Source organism: Antennarius striatus, chromosome 4 (genome assembly GCF_040054535.1).
Source record: "Antennarius striatus isolate MH-2024 chromosome 4, ASM4005453v1, whole genome shotgun sequence".
NCBI lineage: Eukaryota > Metazoa > Chordata > Actinopteri > Lophiiformes > Antennariidae > Antennarius > Antennarius striatus.
In genome coordinates, this window is record NC_090779.1 from 18,701,165 (window position 1) to 18,726,508 (window position 25,344).

At 38.3% G+C, this 25,344-nt stretch overlaps 1 protein-coding gene across 1 annotated transcript in view; it reads right to left on the reverse strand.

The window, feature by feature from the left end:
- The window catches only part of cdh13 (cadherin 13, H-cadherin (heart)), a 370,468-nt gene that overhangs the window by 147,877 nt on the left and 197,247 nt on the right, over nucleotides 1-25,344 (reverse strand). Inside the window, exon 7 of the mRNA XM_068313468.1 lies at nucleotides 16,195-16,373. Within this exon, the coding sequence (XP_068169569.1) occupies nucleotides 16,195-16,373 (179 nt within the window). The remainder of the gene's footprint in view (nucleotides 1-16,194; nucleotides 16,374-25,344) is intronic.

Consider the following 25,344-nt stretch of genomic DNA (forward strand, 5'->3'; position numbering starts at 1 on the left):
GTGCTGTTTGATCGCCAAAGACACACTCCCCTCGAGCTCTCCTCCCACTTCAGCGATACAGACAGGCAGGCGAAAGAAGCCACTAAGCCAGAGAAGAACTCTGCCAGTTTCATTGTCAGACATAGAATACTTTTGAAAGATGTACTGTATAATATTAGATGTGTATGTACTTCCAACTTTTAGATATTACTATTTCTACATCAGTAGCTTAGAGCAATTTGCACTTTTTCGCACACAGCTTCCTTATGCAGCACAAAAACAAGTACAAATAGCAATACAAGTGGGCATTTTTGCAATAATAAATACTGAAAGGGGAAGTGGCGATTTCCATGAACTATGTTTCTTTGAGACATCTTGATTCTGTTCTGTTCCTCTAACCATTCTTTTTGTCGGGATTAATCACCGTTTTTGTATAAAAACATATCTCTTTTTGTTAAATTATATCCTTTCCCTATCATCGAACACTGTCTCTGACATACTGTATGTCAAGTTGGTAGATAAGGAACGCTCATATCAACACTACCAGTATGTTGTTTCCCAGGCAAATAAAAACATTATTTTCATGGCGAAAAATATTTTTTTCTGGCATCATTTTCACAGAGAAGTACAAGTTAGAGACAGTTAAGCAGCCATAGTCACTCTCCAGGTGGTGATTTGACTCAGGGTGGAATGATTAATACATCTTTTTCCTAAGCTTAGAAGGAGATGGTATGTGCAGCACGGTCACTAATTCTTCTTATGCTAAGCCAATCAGTTAGCGATGGCAGGATGTACCATAAGAGAGATGGTATTGTGGTAATCTTCAGGACAAGAAGGACAAGAAATTCTTGTACTTAGCACTTACACTTTTAAAGGTAATATGCCAGTTTTCAGATTGTTTATTATGTTTTCACCCATGCCTTTTGATTGGTTGGTTTGTTGACAGGATTAGACAAAGATCACTGGATGGATTTTCACAAAAACTGGTTTCAGTGGTGGGTAAACTAAAAAAGAAACTACTTTTTTGTGCAAATAATAGGTTCTCATCTTGGAATTGTAACTTTCCAAGGTTCAGTATTTCACAAACATTATGTGTTGGACAAGAGTATTGGCCTGAACAAATTTTATGTGTAAATGCAGTAACAATACCGATGCTGACAACAGGAGGTAAAATCTGTAACAAAATCCCCTAATTTATAGGATTTTTTCTTGGTGTGGTATTCACATAATATTCTACAAAAGCATAGCTGTATGAGAAACATCATCACCATCACACCAGGCCAATCAGAAGCAGAGTACTTTTGGTCATAAAGTCATCACAGTAGGATTTCTATTTCCACTAAAAATTCCCTGTTTTTTCCTTTACCTGTACCATAACCGCTATCACAAAATGTGGGTAGAAATGTTCATATATGTGGTGTGTGTGTGTGTGTGTGTGTGTGTGTGTGTGTGTGTGTGTGTGTGTGTGTGTGTGTGTGTGTGTGTGTGTGTGTGTGTGTGTGTGTGTGTGTGTGTGTGTGTGTGTGTGTGTGTGTGGTAAAGTTGGAAGTGACATTTTCTTTTTTCCTCATTCCAGAGTCCACAGGACTTATCTGACATACATTATACCAGGCAGCTGTAATCCCCAACTGGGTGGATGCTTCCCGTCACCTGGTCATCCCCATGTTTGTTCAGTGGGACACATATTGACTCATCCACTGAGTAAACAAACAGAGAACGTTTCTGAGGTGATTGTCTTGCTGCTGTCTCGTTACACAAACTTACTGAGTCACAGGATACTACATTTCCAGTTTTCAGAGAGACGAGAAAGCCTCTCTCGCCCTTTGAACAGGTGCCATTATATTCAGAGTATCAGCTTACTGTTGGATTTTTCTGAAAACACAGCAAGCATACATTTAAGATAGAAAAACAAACCGGTGCCTGCTTTGTGTTCATGTCCAAGGAGAATACTGCTTCTGAAATGGGAGAGGGGGAGAGTGATCAGTAGGAAGATGATGCTAGTTTGAAAATATTCAATCCAGCTCTGACTCATACTGACTACGAATAGATTTAATGGAGAGTGGCAAGAAAGATTATTTTAACTCCCCATTTGACAGTCAGCAGGCAGTAGGCTCACAGAATGAAAGCCAATTTACAGAATCACACTTCTGGTCTCCACAAGGGGTGTCACCATGTGACCTCCATGCATTTACAGCACTTTGTGTCAATGCCAACTTCTTCTTTTTATTTCCTATTTTACAGTAAAATAAATCTATCAAGAAAAATCTTCGTTCCAGACAACTGATTATGTCTCTATTGAAGCAGAGGATGCAGATGGCAATTTGGTGGATCTATATATGGAGGTTGTTAAAGATGCTCACCTAAAGAGAGATAGGTCTCAGTAGCATTGTGCCTGCTTTAAACAAGGCAATAAACTATGCTGAATTTCATCAGCACTGAACAAGTGGCATGAGAAAGGGAACAATAAAAAAGTGCTCTGCTCACAACAACAAACTTTTCCAATCAATGCACTTTCTCATGAAGATAGAGTGAAATTAATTCTCGCCTGAAGGGCCATGGTAGATGGGGGGTTAAATGAGTGTAAGAGATGTTGACAAATACTCATCATCTTTGGGTCAACTAATATAAGTACAAGTAGGACATGTTGGAGAAGGGGTGAAGGGAGGCAACAGGAAGTGAGGCTCATAAGGGCAGAAGAAGGGCAGGAACAGTTAGCAGGGAGCGGGAGAGCCATCAAGAGGGAGGTAAGAGCGCTGTAGTTCCCTCAAAGCGCTAATGACAGTGAAGCGTCACCACCAGCTCCCTGACATTACTGACGCCCTCACTTCCACTTACCATAAACATTTCCCTCCTCGCAGAAAGCAGTTGTCTCATACTAATCATTCTGCTTTCAACCAAGGCGCCACTCTCTGGTCGTCACTCTCCTTCACCTCTGTTTTCATGTGTCACCTTCCTCTCTGTCCACCCACCTCCTCTTCCTTGCCCTTTAAATGGTTCCTCAGGACACAGGTTACATCAGAACTTTCCAGGTTTTGGAGATTAGCAGTGAATTTTAAAAGGTCTGGTGTTTTTTGTTTCCTGTGAAGAATAATTAATTTAACCAAGAGAAGTTCGTTATTTTTTAACCTATTGCCACTTTAGCTTTTTATTAAGAAAGTCATTCAGTTTAACTTGTGTTATCTTACCATTTTTTATGCTGCCTTTGTCCTAAGTGTCAAAAAATTACCTGTCTTTCAGAAAAACCTCTAATTGATCGCAGCTTCGTTCAGCTTTTAACAAACTTTTCATCATCCGTATCTATTTTGGATGAAGAAACAGCCTGTCATTGAACATGCACTTTCTGAATATCTTTGTGGCTGTGGCTGTCAGATCTAACTGCTTTGTTTGATGATTAGTGGGGTTGAATTAATAATTAATATTATGGATACTTGTCTTTGCTTTTACTATATTATTTAACATGTAAACTCATTCTTTACTATTCCTATTCATATGTGAGTATCAGTGCCTCCAAAGTAGTTTAAAGTATTTGAGCAGAATTACAAGGTCGTCATTTCGAGTAACAGTAGTAATCTTCAGATGAAACGAAATGGTTTCATGATATTACCAACCTTTTGTTCAATAATAAAAGGCTGGGAACTTTAACAAATTAAAACAAAATAAGTATAAGAAAATAAGATAATGGTGTGTAGTTAGGATTTAAATAAGTTATCAATTTAAAATTACACAGCCATAAAATTGGGAATGCAACAAAAAAAAAAAGTTAACGTTAGAAAATGAGTGAGAGATCCCACAGCATGGGTTATGGTTACAAAATATTACATTTCTCATCACACAACCAAGCTCTTACTTCAATATATTTTGTCTAATGAACCAACAAATTCTCTTATATACAGATTAATTTTTCTAATTGATCTCCTTCTTTCAGCTTACCCAGAGAGGTAAATCTGATGAGACTATCAAACACCAAATTTATAGAGGACATATAAAACAGCAATATTTTTTATGTCTGCAGGTAATGAGGCTAATTGAGCATCAATATCCAAACTAGGTGCATCACTCTTTTCAAGAAATTATGTTGCTGGTCTTCTTATTCTTCAGCAAAGAAAATCAAATTAATTTCCAGAACACACCTTTTACTTGCAACTATAGACTGTTTCATTTCAGACAATTTAACTGCAGCTAAATATATATATATATATATATATATATATATATATATATATATATATATATATATATATATATATATATATATATATATATATATATATATATATATATGTCACACATATACTGTATATATGTGTGACATAACTGTACACATTTTTTTAAATTTATTTTGATCACTTTTCTGATTTTGGCCATTTCCATTTGTAGAACTGAAATACATGCGTACCTGATTCCTGCTTTCAACAGTGTGAACATTCACTTTAGAATTGATGTGGTGCTTTTCTCACTCAGTGCACTCGCATCAATTTCAATGAGTGGTCAAATACAGTAAATCACAGCACAACTGGGAGACAACTGGGAAGTTCCAAATTGTAATAGATTTAACATATAAATGAGAAAATTATTATATTACATCTGTTTTTTGTCTACTGCCTGTTATCACAGCAAACTATTCAGAAATGAATGCCTGCATTTCTATTTTATAAATAGTGATAATCATGCAGGTGGTGTATACTGTTCTTGTTGTAAATCTGGGATCAAAGGACACAAACATCTCCATGTACAGTCAAGGAGAAAAGATACGATTCAAGAAAAGAAATGGAGTTCAGACAGCCTTTATTTTTTTCCCTGAATCACACCGGTATGAATATGGCTGTTGGAAAAGTTACATCATTACAACAGTTTGGTATATTTATTACCACAAGGGAAAATATTATTCAGCTGTCAGTTGATGCGTTCTTAATTATTTTTGTCTTATTTTTCTTTAACGACAAAAACACATATTTAGTGGGTAATTATGAAATATGGTCTGACTGCAGACTTATTGTTGAGAGGAATTCATCAACTAAACCTGTGTTATGGAGACAGATAAAAGACAATAATGAGCAGTTGATCAAACCCCTCAAGCATTTTACTTTGTTACACTTGCAGACTCATTCTATTGGCAATGGAATCCTGTGTCAAGACTCTCACAAGTTAATTCATCATTTATGAGGCAAATAAATCATTAAATACTAATCACATTATTTTAATGCAGAGAAATCTTTCTCTGAGTGACTCCCATGTATCCTTTGTTTCACCTCTATTATACCTTTATTGCCAAATTTGTCTGGTCTTACTCCTCTACGTTGTTGTGTCCCATTAAAGTCTTAACGATCACAATTTTCACCTTCATCGTTTCACTTCAATTTCTCTCATTCTCATCTCTTTTCTGTTCTTCTGAAGAACACAATTTTCCACTTTGTTGCTCTAGTTGCAGGTAGAGACTCAATTAAAGCAAAGGGGCAAGGAGAAAATAAGATTAACAACACACACTTTTACCCATAATGCCTTGGGGGCTCAATTTATCTTTAGGAATGCTCAGCCAAAAAAAACCTGTGACTGACACTTCTAACCTTCATTGGGATGTAATCTTCATCTTTAGCACTCAGAGATCTAATTAATTAGGGAGAATCTCATTTCCTCACTAATGTAACTGGACAGAGGAATGATAGAGAGGGGAGAGAAGGGAGGACAAGGAGGATACGGAGTAGAGGATGGATTGAGATGGAAGGGAAAGGATGGCTGCAGTATTTCATTAATGCCTATGAACGGCATCAGCCCTGTTCATTTCAGGAAAGAGCAAGAGATTGTGCGATGGTGGTGTTCACACCAAACACACTATATTGATTTCCGCTGCCAGAGCTCTGGCTGCTGGCTATCACATAAGGAGACACTGCAGTCTTTATAATGGGATCTCTAGGTAATGCACTCCTGCGTTCACTTTCTTGTCTGGACTTAGTATTAAATTGTGTGTGGTGTCCATGTAACTGTTACTCATCCCGTTTCACATACAGTGAGGAGCATAAGTATCTAGATTCTCTAGATCTGTCAGGTTTGTGGGCTGTCGCTGAGCAACAAGTTTCAGCTCCCTCCAAATATTCTCTATAGTATTTTGGTCTGGAGACTGGCTAGGCCACTCCAGAACCTTGATATGCTTCTTACGCAGCCACTACTTGGTCATCCTGGCTGTGTGCTTCGGACCATTGTCATGTTGGAAGATCCAGCCACGACTCATCTCAATGCTCGTCCTGTCCACTTTGCTGAAAAGCATCCCCAAAGCATGATGTTTCCACCCCCTATGCTTAACAGTAGGGATGGTGTTCTTGGGATTGTACTCGTCCTTCTTTTTCCTCCACGCACAACGAGAAGAGTTTACACCAAAAAGTTCAATTTTGGTCTCATCTGACCACATGACTTTCTCCCATGACCCCTCTGGATAATTTGGGTGGTCCCTGGGAAACGTTAGACGGGCCCTCACATGTGCTGACTTCAACAGGGGAACCTTCTCCTAAATGCAATGCCTGATTTTGAACCATTACGCCGTAGTGTTCTACCGACAGTAGCCTTTTCAGGTTATTGACTAGCTCCTGCCATGTAGTTCTGGACTGATTCCTCACTTTTCTCATCATGAACGATGCCCCCTGAGGAGAGATCTTGCATGATCCCCAGTCCGAGGTAGATTAGCAGTCATGTTTAGCCTTTTCCATTTTCTAACAATTGCTGCAACAGTTGATTTATTGTCACAAAGCTGCTTCCCAATTTCCCCCATAGCCTTTTCCAGCTTTGTGGAGCTCTACTATTTAGTCTCTGGTGTCTTTAGAAAGCTCTCTGGTCTTCCCCATGGTAGCAGCTGGATTGTGACTGACTGTGGGGTGCATAGGTGACATTAATGAGCTCAAAGGGGTGGTGGGTGGGTGATTAGTCATGGGGTAAAGGTGATTTTTTTTAAAGGTGGACTAAGAGCTCTTTGAGAGTTATAATTATTATTATAATTATCGATTCTCATTGGTGCAAATACTTATGAACCCCAGTACCATACAAATATTTCATAAAAAATAATACAATGTAATTACCGGATTTTTTCTTAAATTATGTCTGTAACAGTGGAAATGCATCTGTGATGAACATTTCAGACCTCTCCAAATGTTCTAAGTGGGAAAACTGGCAAAATCACAGGGGGTGTAAATACTTACGCTCCTCACTGCAGACATTTATGAGACGGGCAGATAGGATTAACACTGAGAAGTCACAGGATTCCATTTACTAACAGAAGCGCTTCTGTAAATATGTATTAAAAATAATTGATATATAATGCGTATCTTGAGCTTATATTAAGGAAACAAGGTGCCCATGAAAACTTATGATTTCAGCTGAACAAATGGGAAGGCCAACTAAACAGTATTTTGTGAAACGTCACATGAGCACCATCCATCCATTCATTTTCTTGAAAACATGACGACTGTAATTGTCCCGTCTTCAGCTGCTTTCTTATCTTGCGTGGAGCCGACCACAGCTGGAAGGTGGGAGGAAGATCAAGAACCCACACAGACACAGGGAGAGCATACAAACGCCGCAAAAAATGGAATTGAACCCAGAACCTTCTTGCTTTGAGGCGACAGCGCTACCCACGGCACCACTGTGCTATCTCAAATGAGCTCCACTGAATATAATTATATACTATATATTATACGTTATAATTGAATACAACAGCGGCTACGCAAAATGGATAAACAAGATGATTATGATCCTCTCATCTACTAGAAAATGGATGGAAAAACAGCAGTGTTTGGTGCTGTGAACATTACAGTAAATGTGAAGACAGTGGTGCTAATTCTCTGAAAAATACTGATAAAGTATATATAATCGATTTTGATGTTTACTTTCAATGCCCACAATTTTATGATCGGCTCAATTATATCTGGCACTACATATGCTTTAAATGCGTTATGTATAGAAATTAAGCTGAGACCAAAGACAAACCATTGCTTAATCTTACATTAAGAGTCTCACAAACTCACACAGACAAGCATGAAAACCACGATATGTGGGAGGTCATTATCCGACAACAGAGGGCAGAGGGTTTTTTTTGTTTCCTGCTGCAGCACATAAATTATGTGAACCATGAATTCAGTTCACTATAAATCATTCACTCATTTTGAGCAATAAAAGCAAAATGTGACATATGCTTTACATGACAAGTGCCTAAAGAATATGCTACTGGCTGCTATGCTATTCTATGAATGAATGAGTGCACTAAACTGGGAAACATATTGTGTCATTTAAGATAATTTGAAGATTATTAAAAAATAAACTTCTACAAGATCATTGTATGCTTCTATTTCAGTTTTAGGAGAAAAATAAGAAGAATCACATTTACATGTCGTAATGTGACATATTCTGTTGGTTATTAGTTACCTTCTCTGATTTATCACCTAGCCACTAACACACATACTCACACAGCCAAAAAAATAAAAACAAAACAGGCGCCTGTGCTAGCTAGACCAAAACAGAAACACAAATCAATGTCAAAAAATAATTTAATTAATCACCAGCAAAAGTATCAATTTAGAGCATGAAAACCAAGTAGCGTTCTTCACTCTAGACGTGCACACGAGGCACAAATCATCATTAAACTTCACAACAGAAGCCACTTCATGGAACCCTACAGTATGTGGAGAAATATTCCCACTGACTCTTTCTACAGTGTAAAAAAATAAATAAATCTGTGAAAACATTTTACACCACTGGCTGTATTTTATTTATATACTCTAGCTTTGCATTCTCTTGGTGCTTGCAGATATACGTTTCTGTATCTTTAAATGACTTCTCCAGAGTTCTGAAGCTCTCGGCGAGTTAAAAAAAAATCTTGCTGGGCTGTGGGGACAAAGTATTTCAGTTTCTTTGTTGCTGCTGTGAATAAAATGCCTTTGCTAAAAATTGCTCTCTACTCTGCACCGTCCCAGATCTCACTCGTCCATTAAACTGCCAACTGGAAGCAGCATCTTCTCGCAGATATCGAACCTGCACTTCACTTGCTCTCAGATCACCTCTTCTTCTTTCCGGCCACCTCACAGGCTGTACTGCACCTCTTCACACTTAATCCTTAACTGGGTTTCCATGCCTCTTTGCTTGTCCTCCTTCCTTGGGGGCCCACCTCTACCCATACTTGACTGTATGTTTCACCACCTGGCTCATCTCTTCACACCATTCCAATCTCCAGATCATAATTGGGGAATGAAAGGGAGTTTATAAAGTGAAGTGCGCATCAGATCTACTGTAATGAAATCTTATCAGTATGTTCCCTGTGCTATATTATTTGCATATAAATGGCATAATATAATAACTCACCCAGCCTACCTTGGAGGAGTAAATATTTCTCTGTCTGCTTTGTCTCATTGCAGTGACATGCGGAAACGAGACGCTAATTGAAGAGAGGAAAGCACCTTTATATGACGACTGACATTCAATTATGTCTGTGGGATCAGATTAGGTGGTGGACGCAGAAATATTTGAAAGCGACATTTTGCAGAGCGGCACCTCTGAAGGCAGCAGAGGACGTAATTTGAATGGCTGTTTGAGGGACCTGCGCTGAATGGCGCTCCGCTGAATGGAATCACTATGTTATGACCTGCAAGTAATTGGATGTCCACAGTGAAGTGTTGACAGCGAAGGGGATGCGAGGCAGATGACAACAAAGACAGACAGTGAGGGAGAGAAAGAGAGAAAAAACATTAAATGAAAATCAGCAAGAAAACAATATAATGAACAGGTACAATGAAAGGGAACAATAATATCTTCTTTGTTGTCTCTGAAGGTGGAAAAAATGAATGCAGTTTTCTCAAAGAGTAGAACTTGCCAAACCCTCAGTTGTCATTCATCACAGTATGCGCGCGCGCACACACACACACACGCACACGCACACGCACAGGCACACACACACACACACACACACACACACACACACACACACACACACACACACACACACACACACACACACACAATCTGGCCACTGAGCCAAATAAGCCATTAGACAGTATAAGCTTCCTTATCAGCCAAAAACAGGAAGCACCCGGCCAAGGTCACTCCTGGCAAACACTAGGTCACTGTACTTACAGATGCAATTTCAAACTAAACAGCTGATCTAAGATGAGATGCATACATTCGTCCATCTTCCTGTCACTTCAGATATGTATTAGTTTGGCAAAAGTGAGCTTCAAATACACAGAAAGTGTAAAGATCATTTGTTGACAGACGATGCTGAGCGAATAAAATTAAAACTCTCACTGTCAGGAGACGTTATTTAAAAAATATTTTTCATAGAATTTTTCTTATGATTCTTACACATCACGCATTTTTACTGGCTTATACAGAAGAATGCCGCTGTCATATTGTGGTGCAAATCTTCGTTTTCCTATTTTGATTGCTCAGCTCTGCTATTTGAAAGTCACCTTCAAAAAACAAAAGAAGAAACAAAAACTGCACTACTTGCAAAGAAAGGCTCTCTGTCAGAAAAGAGACACATTCAATAAGCTCTCAAAACGTATCTCAAAAGATGGAGGAAGGGCAAAAAGGTCAAGTCCATTTTTATTAGCGGCACAGTGAAGGAGGAAGAACTGCCTTTTAACCAGAATGAACATTGGAGCAGACTCGACAGGAGGTTTGATGATTGGTCTTTGATGGCTGTGTTGAGTGAGACAACGAGCAACAGAAATTTGGGGAGTGGGGTTAGGGCACATTATTTCTCCTCTTGTCAGAAAGTATAAGCACTTATGTTTTACCATGAATTGGTAAATGCCAAGGGTGTAGCTTATGTATTTCCTCCACTAACTGAAGTATCAATGGTGGATCTGAGACACAACCGCGGTGAAGGCAAGTCTGCATGTCAAGAGTTTTTATTTATATTAAGCAGCAAAGAATGTGTCACGTCTCGACACACCTACTGTGATGGCAGTGTTAAATCGATATATTGTGCAGCTGAAGGACATACACAGCAGCCTTCTCGATTACCTGTTGCTTCATCTAGCCTGGAAGTTCTTATTGGCGTTTCTGAGACAAAGGCTAGACTTCCACTAGGATTCTTTTTCCCCCTCAAAACTGATGTTTTTGTCTCTTGTGTTCATATTCATCTGTGTAAGTGATGCATGTCTGAAATTAGTGGAATCAGATTTGCCTGACTACCATGCATTTGCATGTAGCATGCTGATGAACATCACAAAATGTCATTGGCATGCCTTGTCATTATAGATATTAACAAAGCAGTGATGCGAGCATTAATTCATCCCAAAAACAGGGTTTTATTGAAGCATCTTGCCATCTCATTTATTTTTTCTTAAATTTGTAACCTCATTTCTCAAGATGTCATTGATGGAATGTATTTCTTTGTCCAAGATTGCTGAAAAAACATTGATATTAGGATGCTCAGAGTAAAAAAAGCCACACAAATTCAGATCTAACTATTCAAACTGCAGTCACAGGAATCAGATGTGATCTAGCATCTGATCGAATTTGTGAAAGCGGCCCAGATCGGAATTGAGAATACCAGATTTTTGCTGCTCACACAATCCTCAAAAACCACATTTGAACCACTTGGCACCACTTTAAGCTGCTTTTGCCTACAGTGTGAGCAGAGCCAGTAGGTGCAAAACTCACTCTGTATCAAAACGTAATCTCAAAAAATGATATGAAAAAGTCTATCTACTTGAATTTAAACATCACAACACACACGCACACACACGCACGCATACACACACAAAGACACACAGACACACACGCGTTCATTCATTCATTCTATCTCCATGTAATTCAACTTTGTCGAACACAGAAGGGGATGGAGAGGTCAGCTGACTTCATCGATTGTCTATCCTTAGCTGAGACAGCTCCCAGATTGGCCAGACAACATTACAGTCAGAAAGTCACACTGCCATTAACAGTCTGTCCTCTCTGGTGACCCGTCTGCTGACAGACTCTCCACATACTGAAATAGATCACAATGATGTGTGTGTGTCTGTGTGTGTGTGTGGTGGGGGGGGGTTGTCTACATGGCTATAAAATTAAAATTTCAAACATATTCTAAATGATGTTGAAACAGCTTCACTACATTACACTGACCACCATAACCAAGCCTGAATCAAGGTTAGCTCATTGTGTGTGTGTGTGTGTGTGTGTGTGTGTGTGTGTGTGTGTGTGTGTGTGTGTGTGTGTGTGTGTGTGTGTGTGTGTTTGTGAAACCTATTTGTGATTGGGTATGAATGATATTTGTGTGTATTAATGATATTTGTGAGTGTGTGAAGGATTACAGTGCCTGAGCAGCATGTGTCTGACATGGTTGCTTCTGCCAGCAGTATGTGAATCCGCAAATGTTGAATGCATACTTGTGCTGCAAAGAGCCAGTAGAAAAACAAAAAAGAAAAAAACAATGAATCTTTATCAATGCAATTTTTGAGTAATGTCACGTGACTAAACCAGAGGAGCACAGAATTTTGTGAACTGGAGGGAACTGTAGCATAGTTTGCCAGCATCACCATCAATTGTTTTCTGATTTACAAGACTACTAACAACATTTTACTGTTCACCTCTGTATGCTCAATCATTCTTTATTAACAGGATGTTTACCACAATCATTTAAAATAACCGTTAACTTTAACAGATAAATAGCCAAGATTTGATTCAGAGATTTGGGCCAGTATTACTTGTTTTTTTCTAAAATTTCTGGCAAACTAGTCAGTTATCAGTTATATTTCCATTTAGGCTGTCATCTGCACTGCAGAGACAAAACTAATCCAAATTATCCAAATGCCCATTAACTTACATCAGACGAGGTGCTTGACTCTATTGTATTAGTTGGATCAATAATGTTCACCCTATATAAAGCATGCGCCATAAACTTTCATTGTTGTGCAGATGGTGTGTAATTGTACCAGATGAAACTCATCAGACAACGGAACTTCAGGCTTGTTTTAAGGATATAAAACCTGGATGACCAGTGATTTTCTGCAAACCTTAAGTTGGCCCTATACATCTTTGAAGATTGTGATCTAACAATACGCTTACTGTTATTTACTCTGTTTATGATATATTCCTAATTCTACGGAAAACATTTCAAGGGATGCATTCTTTCACCTACATTTTACTGCACAAATAGGTTGCATTCTGCACCCCCCCCCTTACCCCCCCCCCCAAAAAAAAGGAAAGTACGGTAATATTAGCTCAGTGTATTGGTCTGCACTTGTTCCCTGTAACATTCAGAACAGAATATAAATTTTTTCTCGAGTGATAAGCCCATAATGGTCAGGGACAAGCCCCTATTACCAGACTAGAATACCTTGCTCCTAGGATGCCGCATTTCTTGTGGTCCCTTGGGCGTCGAAAGCCAGGCTATCCAGAGCCCTCGTTTCTCCAGCTCCTCTCCCATGGAACCATCTCGTACTCATAATCTGTGAGGTAGACACCTTCTCTACATTGAAGAGGAGACATGAATGTCTCCTTTCTCCTCTTCATCTCTTTCTGAACATGTTTATATCCCATTAACTACATGTTACTGACTTGTGTTGTTGCCCAGAGTTGTTGCTTTCTTAACTTGCAGTTCCCCTGTTCATGCGCTCTTATTCTTTTTTCTCTCCGTCTCGTGCTTTCTCTCTCTAAATACAGTATCCCTCGTTCAACATACTGGTCAAGACAGACAACCACCCACTTTTTCTAACCAAGTGCATACTCATGTTAGGAATGTAGGATGTCTGTTTAAATTAAGAGCGGGGACAGGATTGGCTCATTTATATGGAAGTAGCTTTTATTGTGGTAACTGACTACTTCTGACTCCTCACTGTTCACATCCCTCCAAATGATGGAAGGAGGAAGCATTATTGGGCTGTGATAAATGAGGGGGATGCATGACACTAAACCAAAAGAGGAAAAAGGGACTGGACAAATCAACCATTTGAAATATTGGTATTGATATCTCAGCATTGTGCGGGATCAAAATGAGAGTATTTCTTTTTCCATTCAATCCTGTTTAAGTCCTTATGAATTTGAACCAGATTAAGGTTCCCGCACCATCAGCAAGCAGGCAGATGCATCCCAGCACAGCCTCAGTAAATATTTTCAGATCCTTTCGAGAAGAAGAGTTTCTAATGATAAGGAGAGGTTTTCAATAAAAGACATGAACACTTCTGCATCTTTTCAGAGTTATGAAAATGGCCTCATACACGCAGTAATATAAGATGTCAGAAAGAGAAAACACCTGCTATTGATTCAACAGTGTCATGTGTGAGAATAATATAAGACAGGAGAGATGTGTCTGATTCAAAGTGGGAAGAAAAACAAAATATATCAAGACATGATTTTATGCCTCAGAGAGAGCACTAGGAGGAAAATCAAACTGATTTCAATGTCACAAAATTGATTGTCCAATTTTCCCCAGATTGCTTTGTGCTTCCCCAGGGGGGTTAGTGAAATGTCTATCCACACACACTTGGAGTTTCACCTGAATTATGTCTGAGGAATTTGGAGGAAAGAGGGGCACAGTTCTTCCATCTATCACTTCTTCATCCGTCTGTTGTGTAAACTTGTCTCTCTCGCTCTCTCTAACACAAATGCAGTGCACACATATGCTGGACATGCTGTCTTCAAAATGTACGGTCTGGATGGCAGATGGAATCGATGGGTGTCATGCCGGAGCCATATCTATGAGGCTGTGCTGGAGGGCCTGGGTATAAATCTGTCCAGAGCTGGAGGAGGACAATTTAAAACTTTTTCCTTCTGCACTTCCATCTGGTTCTGCTGACTAAAGAAATCTCACTTTTCTTTCTGTTTTTTTCTTTCTTTTACAGAAATGCTGCACTCTGGCTGGACTGTTAACCTTGAAAAATCTAGCAGATTAATAAATTATATCCGTGCGGGAAAGAAGAGGGATGGGTGAAACTAGATTCAACATGAAGACAATCTTATATGCTGCTCCAAGATGATACAGCCTTTGGGTTTTTATGGATTAGTCACGGCCGTTTGGATTTAATTGAAATAAAATACCATATTGGATTACACTTCTGTAGCTTTGAGGGTATTTTAAAAGTAAGATATTTCAGGTGCATTACTAACTCGATTGGGAATATGACTCTAAGCGTTTTTTTCTCCCCTCTTTAGGTACACCCTGCATTCACAGTCTCTAGAAAATTAAGGCTTCAACAAGGCAAATTGATTACAACAAAAATCAATTTCTGTGTATCAGCAGGAAATCTGCCAGAAACAGGCAATCAGAAAATGATGCCAGAACAAACGTGGTGTGAATGAAGCTAAATTGTTCTGTGTGTTTCAGGGAATAGATAAAACATGAATCCAGTAGGATACTGCTGACATACAGAGTTATATAACAGATCTTGGTAATTAGAAAATATATGTTGGCACAAGAGAATAAGCTGATGAACTGATTTAGAGTATATTGAGATGAATTTGAACACATTTTCCATTATGCACTAAACTGCACAGTCAAACACCAGCCTTACAGATATTGTAATAAATCTCGGCTAGTGGAGGAGTGCGGCTGTAGTGTCTATCTTTCCTTGATGAAGTGTCATCTTTTGAAATACCCAACTGGTCTTACTGGTCATCTTATAAAGGCTCAGCTTTCAATCGTACGTCTCTCATGTCAAAAACAGAATACAAACTGTGCTAAGTGCATTGATTTCCATCTCATTCTGCTGCACTTTTAATCAATTAGCCCTCTATTAAACAGTTTCCTGTAACACAAGGAGCGGCTCATCAGGCCGGTTAGCTGCAGTGGTTCCAGCAGTTCCGGATGGGAGGTTTTCAGCCAGACTTGTTGGACACCACCAGAGCTGGCGGATGAGTGTGTATCACCTCAATTAAACTATGCGCTAAGTGTCTGACAACAGCTAATATTCCTCTTCCACCAGCGAACCCAATCGATGTTCTGGCATTCGTTATCCCTCTGAAAAAGCAATCATCCCGTTGTCTCGCTCCAGTTAGACGTGGAAATAGAGACTGTCATTTGGCTTCTGCATATACTCACTGTATCACAAAGTGTATCAAATGGCAGCACACACAGACACACTATAGACTATATACACACACATTTCTCAGTCTGCTCACTGACATTGCTTGTGACATGTAAGTGACATGCTTTGTGAAGCTTGTGAAAAGTACCTGCGTTAACTTATGTTATGTTCCGCTTGGACCACATTCAGACACACACTCACAAGTTATACTCACCTCTCTGTCGAGCAAAACAGAGGAGATGGCTGTGACAATGTCGCCTCTCTCTGCATCGATGTAGAACATGTTCGAGGTAGGGTTGGCTGGAGACTGCCTGACGATATTGTAGCGCAGTGCGGCATTATCTGTTGCGGGGTCATCTGCATCAAACGCCATCATCCTCATCACTGTGGTTCCTGGAGAGAACAGAAGACAGACAAGGCTGAGTCCAAACTCTGTCAAGTACAAGTGCAGCAGAGGGAACTAAATCCTGTCATGAGTGAAATGCATTTACAGAAATGAAACGGTTTCAGAAGCAGCAGCAGGAGTTGCTTTGGAGATTTAGATCAATCATTTTGACAGTAAAACAGATTGAATTCAGTGTTAATGGTTGCAAAACATAAAGGTAAAAAAGATTAAATTTAAAGTGAATGAAATGTAAACCTCTACTAAACCTGAATTAAAGGATATAGATTCATGTTGATAAGAAAATCAAGATAATTGTTGGAATTCAAATTCATGCAAACACAGTTTCACTACGTTATCATGCCAGCAGGTATGCACAAAGAAAAAGTTGCAGGTCCTCAGACGGTCGCTCAAAAAGTTAGCCTTTGATATTAATATGTTTTCTCCCTAGGGTCAGCTCTAACAGCATGGTGCATTTTTGGTAATGGGAACAAAAATGGAAATCCTGCCCCTGCGGCTGAGCTAAACTTGGAGGCAATCCTTGACATATCCTTAACTCTCAATCTCTGCCTCTTTGATAAAATAGAGTCAGCCAGATTCAGCAGGAGGTGACCTAATCCACACACAGAAATTTACATGTAAATGCATGAAAATGCAATTCTATGCATGCATATATAGAGACACACACGCACACGCACACGCTGCCTATAGTCGGATATTTTTTGAGAAATTATCATCATCTGAATAAGACATCCGATTCATTTTTAGAAAGACCATAAATCTGATATACTCTAAAAGTGGGCTTGTTGATAAACACAGTTGGACACCGAGTTAGTTGTTTTTTTTTATATACAGTATATTATTATTGAAAATACTGAAATTTTCAGTGAATGTCAGGCCCCGTCCACACGATGATGGATTTTTTTGAAAACGCAACTTTTTAAAAACGCATCAAAAACGATGTGCATCCACACGAAAGTGTTTTCAAAAAAATATCCGTCCACACGTAAACGCAGCAGTGTGTTTTCGAAGACGGCTATAAGCATGCCAAACCATGTGGTGGCAGTATTGAGTCAAATTTTATCCAATAGGAATCCTCCGTGTTTTGTCGTCCCAAAACACGGACCCATAAATATGACGTCACAGAGGTTTTAGTCGTAGGCAAGACACCAGCGTTTTTAAAAAGTTTCAGATACACCACCCACACGACAACACAGACCCAGCATTTTTTTAAAAATCCACCTCGGCCAGCGTTTTCAAAAAGTTGAGTTTTCTTTCCGGATATCTGCGTTGTCGTGTGGACGGAAGGTGTAAACGCAACCAAAAAGTTGCGTTTTCAAAAAGTTCTGGCATCGTGTGGATGGGGCCTCAGTAGCACATAAATATGACACAAAAATCACTGCTTATGATGAAGTGATTCTGTATTTTCTTTTGCAAAAATGTGAACAGGCAAAGCATTTATTTTATAAATCCTCCCTGGGTTACATGATATGAAGCTAAATCTTTTCTTAAATGGTTAAACCCACAGATGTTGATGCAATGAAACACCTGGTGATTCTTATTAGACCCACATCCTTAACTAAACATTCTCTGAAACATAAAATGGCAATAGTCCATATCGTATCTCATAAACATTGATCGGTTTTCATACTTCTTAATACTTTGCCACAGGACATTAGCCAAATTATTCAAATAAAGCGGAGGGGCAACTGGAAAATATTCCACATTAAGCAATGGTGGCTTAGTAGCAAACGTCTTCAGTCCAGTTGAAGTTAATGAGGGGCAGAGAGGTGTCGGTTTTATCCCCTTGGCATTTGCACTTCAAGGTGAACCATTAATGGTTAAGTAGACCAGTAATCCTTTCTCTGCAGAATAATTACACAGTCCCATCTCCTTCATTACCTAAAGTCTGTTCCACTTCACACCTCGAAAGCCACACTGTTAAAGATGAGTCCGTACACACGCACACACACACACACACACGCACGTACACAGGCATGCACAAACACACACATACATATACAATTTTGCACACAGATACTCTAACCAACAGCAAATTAGAGTGTTAAAACGATGCCTAAAATGGTTATCTTGAACAGTTCTCGGTGAATTATGTTCTCATTGTGCCGGCAATGTGAGGGTTCTCATATGCAAAAAAATCACATTATATGTTTTATGTGACATCAGAGCCAGTGTGACCCTCTGAGGCCTCATTGTCTACATGAAATACTGTAATTCCACTGGTAAATGAGTATCATCATAAGCAGCAAGCATTGCTCACTTCAGAAAACATTGCAGCATTAGCATCAATCAAGTTACATGATAAACATCTCGCATTCTGTAATGGGACCATGGGGTTGAGTATGACTCTAACAACCAACGTCTGTTGTGTTTAATCATAAAATGATTATGTGTGTGGCCTTGTTGAAGATTCGTTGCGCTCTTTTATCAGTATCATCCTCTGGCAGAAGCTACGACCCAATCAATCTTAACTACATTCCAGGAGGTACGGTGGGATGACTGAATGCAAAGTGCAACCATTTCTGTACAATCACTTGGGCCCATCTAATTGTGCTGGTGGATGACACAATCTGAAACTACATAGAAAATGATATACAGTAAACATGGAGGTAATAGCAACTATGTAAATTTTGGCTGCAGCATGTCTGTGAACTTACTTTATAAGAAATTGTACATGGATTTTACTCAGTCCAAAAACAAAACAGAGAAGAAACCATGCAGGACTATGAAGTATAACCATAAATTCCCACATGAAAAGATACGGAGATTGACACAGCAAAAGGAAGCACACACAGATGCACACATTGTGGATTGATTTCATCAAACAGGCTAGTGGGGCAGGGAGCTGTTGCTTACAGCTAACTCCTCATATCGTTCTCAAACGCCAAGGGAAATTAGAGGGGGATAGCAGATCACTGGGTGCCACCAGAGAACTTACACAGTGTGAAAAGCCAAGATGAAGCAACATTGACTACATGGAGAAAAGGGTAAATGTGATGCAAGTGTGTGTGTCAATCTTGTGTGTTTGACACACACACACACACACACACACACACACACACACACACACACACACACACACACACACAGTGCCGATCCCACTGTGAATCGGCATCATTGTGAGTGACGTCAATTAAAATTTAAATCATTTATCAATGTACCATGCATATCACAATCTGAAATTACACTTATATGAATTATATCATATTAATCTGCTTGACATGATTGAAAGAGGCACAGACTGACCCGTTCTATTGTCTGGTATAAGTTCATATTACAGTTTTTTTCAGTGGCTAACAAGCAGTCACATTTTCAAAACTCTTAACAGACTCACACCTACAAAGCACAATTGACCAAATGGTTAATTTTCTTCTCAAAAACACATTTTGTCAAATAAATACTAACTTCATTTCAAAATAGAATATATCTTTTTCTGTACACACACTTTCCCAAAACACTGGATATTCGACTCAAAATGAAATTACTGTGTCAAACAATAATGCTTGTTTTCACCTCATAAGGTACATGCAGCCAATCAAAGTATACCAGGTTTCAAAATACTGGGTATCATTGACATTTGAAAAATTACATAGACTTTTATGTTTCAGTTTTAATGGTATTTGCCTGCAAAATGTACACAAAAAGTATTGGTTGGGAACTTTATGTCCACATGCAATTTTCATATTCAAAAGCATTCCAGTAAAGAGCAAATCAGGTTTTTTTCCTTTACAGTTTATTACAGGAGGTACAGTAAAAATACTGTTTACAATATGATAGAAAAGAAAAAGCTTACAGTGAACAAAATAGCCATGAAACACACAAGAGCATTCTGAACACAAAAAAAAATCTGCAACAGCAAAAAGCCCGGGGCGGGGTTACATAAAAAAACACATAATTACTGTCTCTGATCTCTACGATCTCTGATATCATCCGAGGCGATGCACCTGGGATAGAACTGCTTGGTATGCCAGATCCACCCTTGGCAATGATCAGCTGTGTGTCAATGGGGGGGCAGTGACTCAGTGGTAGAGCAGGTCATTCCAAGATTAGTGGTTCGATTCCCGTTCCCATCCAAAAAGTGGGAGGTGTCAGTTCACCTCCGGAGCACTGCCGACGCGCCCTTGAGCGAGGCGCCATCCCCCTTACAAGTTGCTCATTTGGGCGCACCATAAAGGAGCTGCCCGCCACTCTAACAACCCCCCTGCATGCGTACGGACCCCTGTGTGTGTGAGTGTGGGTTCAGGGCCTGTAAACGCTAATACAGTATATTCACGTACGAAATACTAACACTAGAGTGTGCCGCTAATTTCCCTTTCAGGATTAATTGAGTATATAAAATTAAAAAAAAAAATTAAAAAAAATTCAATTGTTTGTTTATCAGCTGTTATATACTGTTTTTGAACTGATTGTGGGATGTTGTGTGTTAACATTCATAAATTATAAAAAAAAAACAATCCATAATTTTGTTGGGAGGTATAGCTTGTCTGTTAAGAAAATGAAAGCATTGTGGAAATATGTTCATTTACTGCATATTTTGTGAAAGCAACAGGAATGTGTGAATGGTATGGCCACAAAAGACCAATGCTGTGATAATTGTGTTTAGAGTTTTGAAAATGTGACTGCTGTTTGGACAAACGCTTGTAAAACCTTAGTGGCTTCAAAAGTGGCTTATTCTCTACATTACTGTTTTCAGAGACTTTCAGTATGTTGGCCTATAAAAGTCATATTACTAAAGCATTACATTGTTCAGCGCACTCAGACAAGAAAATTATTTAACTCAAGATTCAGCCTCAGAGGCCTTTTGCTTGAACTTGATTTCCTTAAGCTGTAGCTCACAAAAATCTGCTGAAGAGCAGCTGATGTCATTTAACACAGATACATTCTTGAACATCTTTCCAAACAATAGATAAATAAGTAATTATTTCAGGTGAAGTTGGCTTAGCTAATGATTTACAACAGCGAGCCAGCCAGAAAGACAGATAGATACATAGTTGTGGATAAAATATTTCTTTCTTTTTTTTCAAATAATAACAGAGTATGACGCTAAGGCTTGTTCAACTATGTCTCTCTACGTTGTACATATTTTTAATGTGCTTCTCAAACAGTCTAAACACATATTGAATGTGACTGATAAGTTCACGACCTAAGGTAGAAAACCTGCTACATTTATTTTTTCAACATAGTCCTCTTCTATATTTACACATTTACGCCAGCAGTCACTTTTAATATGAGCAGACCAATCACTTTTTCCTGCCAGAAAGCAGTCCACAATAGTGTTAACATCTCTGTCAAAATGGCATCCCCTGAGCTCTTTCTACATCTAGGGTGAGAGGTGGTAGGCTGCAGATGCTAAATTACGTGCATTGGACAATTTTAAATTCATAGTCCTTGAGGGCAGCCATCGCAGTGGACTATTAACGTCACCTTCTTACTCCACCCCCCCCCCCCAGCTATCTGAAGGGATAATGTTAGGCCCTTATAAGATTCTCTATTACCACAAGCTTCACCTCCTTTAACTGTCAGACAATGGACACTGCCACCTTTCCAGTGGTCCTTATAATAATTATAATAATTTGCCTTTCTCTCAATCAGATGCTTGGTGTTCATGTAGTTTTGTTTCATTCCTGGTTTGAAGTAATGGATAAGAGATTTGTATAAAAATACTCTGAAAGTCTCTCAGGACCTTCCTCAATAAGATTATTCTTTAGCTTGTTGGTAAAAACTGTTTCTATGGAGTTTTGGGACACAGCATGCCAGCAAATCCCCCATTTGAGTTTAAATATTGGATTCTGAGACAATCTATTGCCGTTTTATTTGTTAATCTCACAAGATCAGACCATTGATGGTCTCCTGTGTGGTAACAATGACTTTTCTTTTGAGACAGGATCTCTCTCCAACATTTTAATTCAGCAGGCCACATATTCATGTAAACAAAGGTGCATCTAACTGGTCACTGCTGTCACCAGTTCCTGACGGGCCACATTGGATGAATAGTCCTTAGTTACATGAAGGCCCATCTTCATTTTCTCAAACACTGCTGATCTGAAAGCCACTACCATATGGTGGCTTTTTTATTCATTGAACATCATCTGTTTTGCCCAGTCATCTGTCAAGGACAAATCCATCAGCACTATCCAGTATGATGGAACCGAAAACATCTCCAGAGATTACTTACATGGTTCCATGAATATAGCAATACTGTATAGAAAAGCAACTAAAATACACGGCCAGCCTTTAAAGACATGTATGTACAAATAAACTGTTAAAGCTTTGCAATTAAATGTTTGTATAAGCACTTTAAGCTGCATTTCTTGAATGAAAGGTGCTGTACCATTTTGTTATACATTTTAATTACATTATTATTATTATTATTATTATTATTATTATTAATAATAATAATAATAATAATAATAATAATAATAATAATAATAATAATAATAATATTATTATTATTATTATCAACAGCAAAGTGCATGACTGATTTCATGAAATTACCCAATCGTCTTGAAACTCTTGTTTTAGTGTTGATTTGATTATTTAGTAGATAAAAGTAGGAACTATTGTTTTGTAAAAACTTTCACCATTCTGTATTCTCTAAAACTTTTCTAAAATAAATTACTGTAGATGCAGCAGCTATTTAACAAGCTAAAGATGTAGAAAGCTAGTGTCCAGCTTCACTTCACTGACAATACATAACATGATAAGCTCCAAGCTCACAGTCAAGTGAATGGAATGAAACACAGTCCAGCTACCCTTTTCTGTCTCCTCCACAATTCAGTTTCTCCATTCTATCTCAGCCAGCTCTTGCACAGGGCACAGCTGGACCATTGGCAAAAGCCAGATAATTAACAATTTTATCCTGGATGCAAACCAATGCAATCCACAAAGATGGATGAACAAAACACAGACATTCAGCATCTTATAACAAATCAGACAAAATGTGTATTGAAGTGTTACATAAAATGTCTATGAAAATTCGAATGCTATATAATCATTATGTATAAACAACCGTTTGTGCTTGTGGTCGTCCTGATGCCAAGGTTCGAGACACTGATTGACAGAGACAACAGAAGGACAGTTATTGCTTTCATTACAGAATACTAATTACACATTTGTTGATGGGAATATAAATAACTCGTTAATGAGAATATAAATATCACACAAGCTAATGAACAGGAAAAACCTGGCAAACAACTCCAGTCTAAATAATGGCAATCAAAGCTGAGTAATTAAATCACAGCATAACTTGATAATTGAAAATAACAACTCTTTACTTAGCAATTTTAAAGAGAAAATATGAGAAGATAATGTGTAAATAAGAATGCAATCATCGTGTGCAATCAACAACTGGGGATACTTTAAACCTGTGCTCTAAATTTTAATTTTTGAAGTATGAAGTCAGAAAAGTCAATATGTGAGGCAGAACACTTAAGCGACTATAGGTCCATAAAGCATGAACTAAAGACAAACTAACAACAGATCTGTACACCTGTTACTCTTATTGGACTCAAATTTAATTGACATAAATGGTTCAAATTATATAAAATGCCAAAGGCTATAAAAGTAATGTTTGGATTTCATTTTTTTTTCTGTTTCCTTCCAGCAGTTTTCCAGCAATGCTATTACTGTTTCTTTAACCTTGCTTCAAAACAAAATTTTAGAGAAAGCAAAGACAACCAAAGGCGACCAATGCAACTTTGAAATTTTAATGAAGCAAAAGTAATGACCTCTTCTTAAATTAAATCCCATGAAAACAAACTAAGTTGGCAAAAAAGTCCCAGAGGTGAAAAACAAAAAACCTTCAAGAAGAGATGAAAAGGAAGATAATTGAAATAAATTAGCCTCAGAATGGTTACAAAGCTATGTGACTCCACAAATCCACACATAATTTACAAATGGTGAAAACTTAGAATAGTGAACTTTCCAGGAAGTGGTCAACCTACAAAATTCCTCAGAGAAAGGTGAAGTGTTCATTGTCATCATCATAAAAAAAAAGAGTATTTTTTGTTTTTTCTGTGATTACCGTTATATATTAAATATTGTTTGAAGATCTGACACAGGAAGTGTAGGACATAAAAATAGAAGAAATCAAAAGAGGGCACACTTTCATCATTATTGATGAAGACTCATTCTAACCAGATAGATATATTTCTTGTATATAGATTTTTCATTTCAGGGTTTGTGACAACTTTACACTGCTATACCAGTAAAGATGGATTTTACAGCAAAGACTGTTTTAGTGGGGGGTGGGGGGCACATAAAGGATGCAGTATGCTGTAAATAGGATTATGACAGAGCCTAAGGCAGAATGAGAACATTTTTTGTGTAATTATTCACCATATGGGGAGACAGAAGTGAACACATCAGGTTTACACATCTGTAATCATTAATTACTACAATTATTCTGTCAAATGATTAAAGTTTATTTTCACAGTAGCTTGGAGGTGTGCACCATCTATAATGCTCTGGGCAGTTCAGAGTCAAACATATTATTCAAGCTGCAGGCCTTGTAAACTATGACAGAGGGAGAAACACAAAGCAATGTGCAGCCATAATGCTCCTGAAAAAAGATGAAAATAGAACGAATAGTTCATCATAAATGACAATTTGAATAAAAAAACAACAACTGTGAATGAACTAATTTCACATTATTCCTTGTCAGTTTTTTTTATTTTTTTATTTGCAAATCAAACAAAACACGTTTTGTTTGATATATCACTGCTAATTCAAAATGTTAGATATAATGTTAGATATAATCAATACAACTCAAATTGGTAAATTTAATATGCTCATTTACTACTGGATTAACCTGACGTACTCATCTCAAGGGGGCATAAACTCAAGCTCAAACGGATGAATTAACAAATCCAGTCACTAAAAGGTTTACTTTGTGTCAGGAACTTTTCTTATTTATTTAAAAACCCAAAAATACAGTTGTACTTTGAGACACAAGCTGCTCGA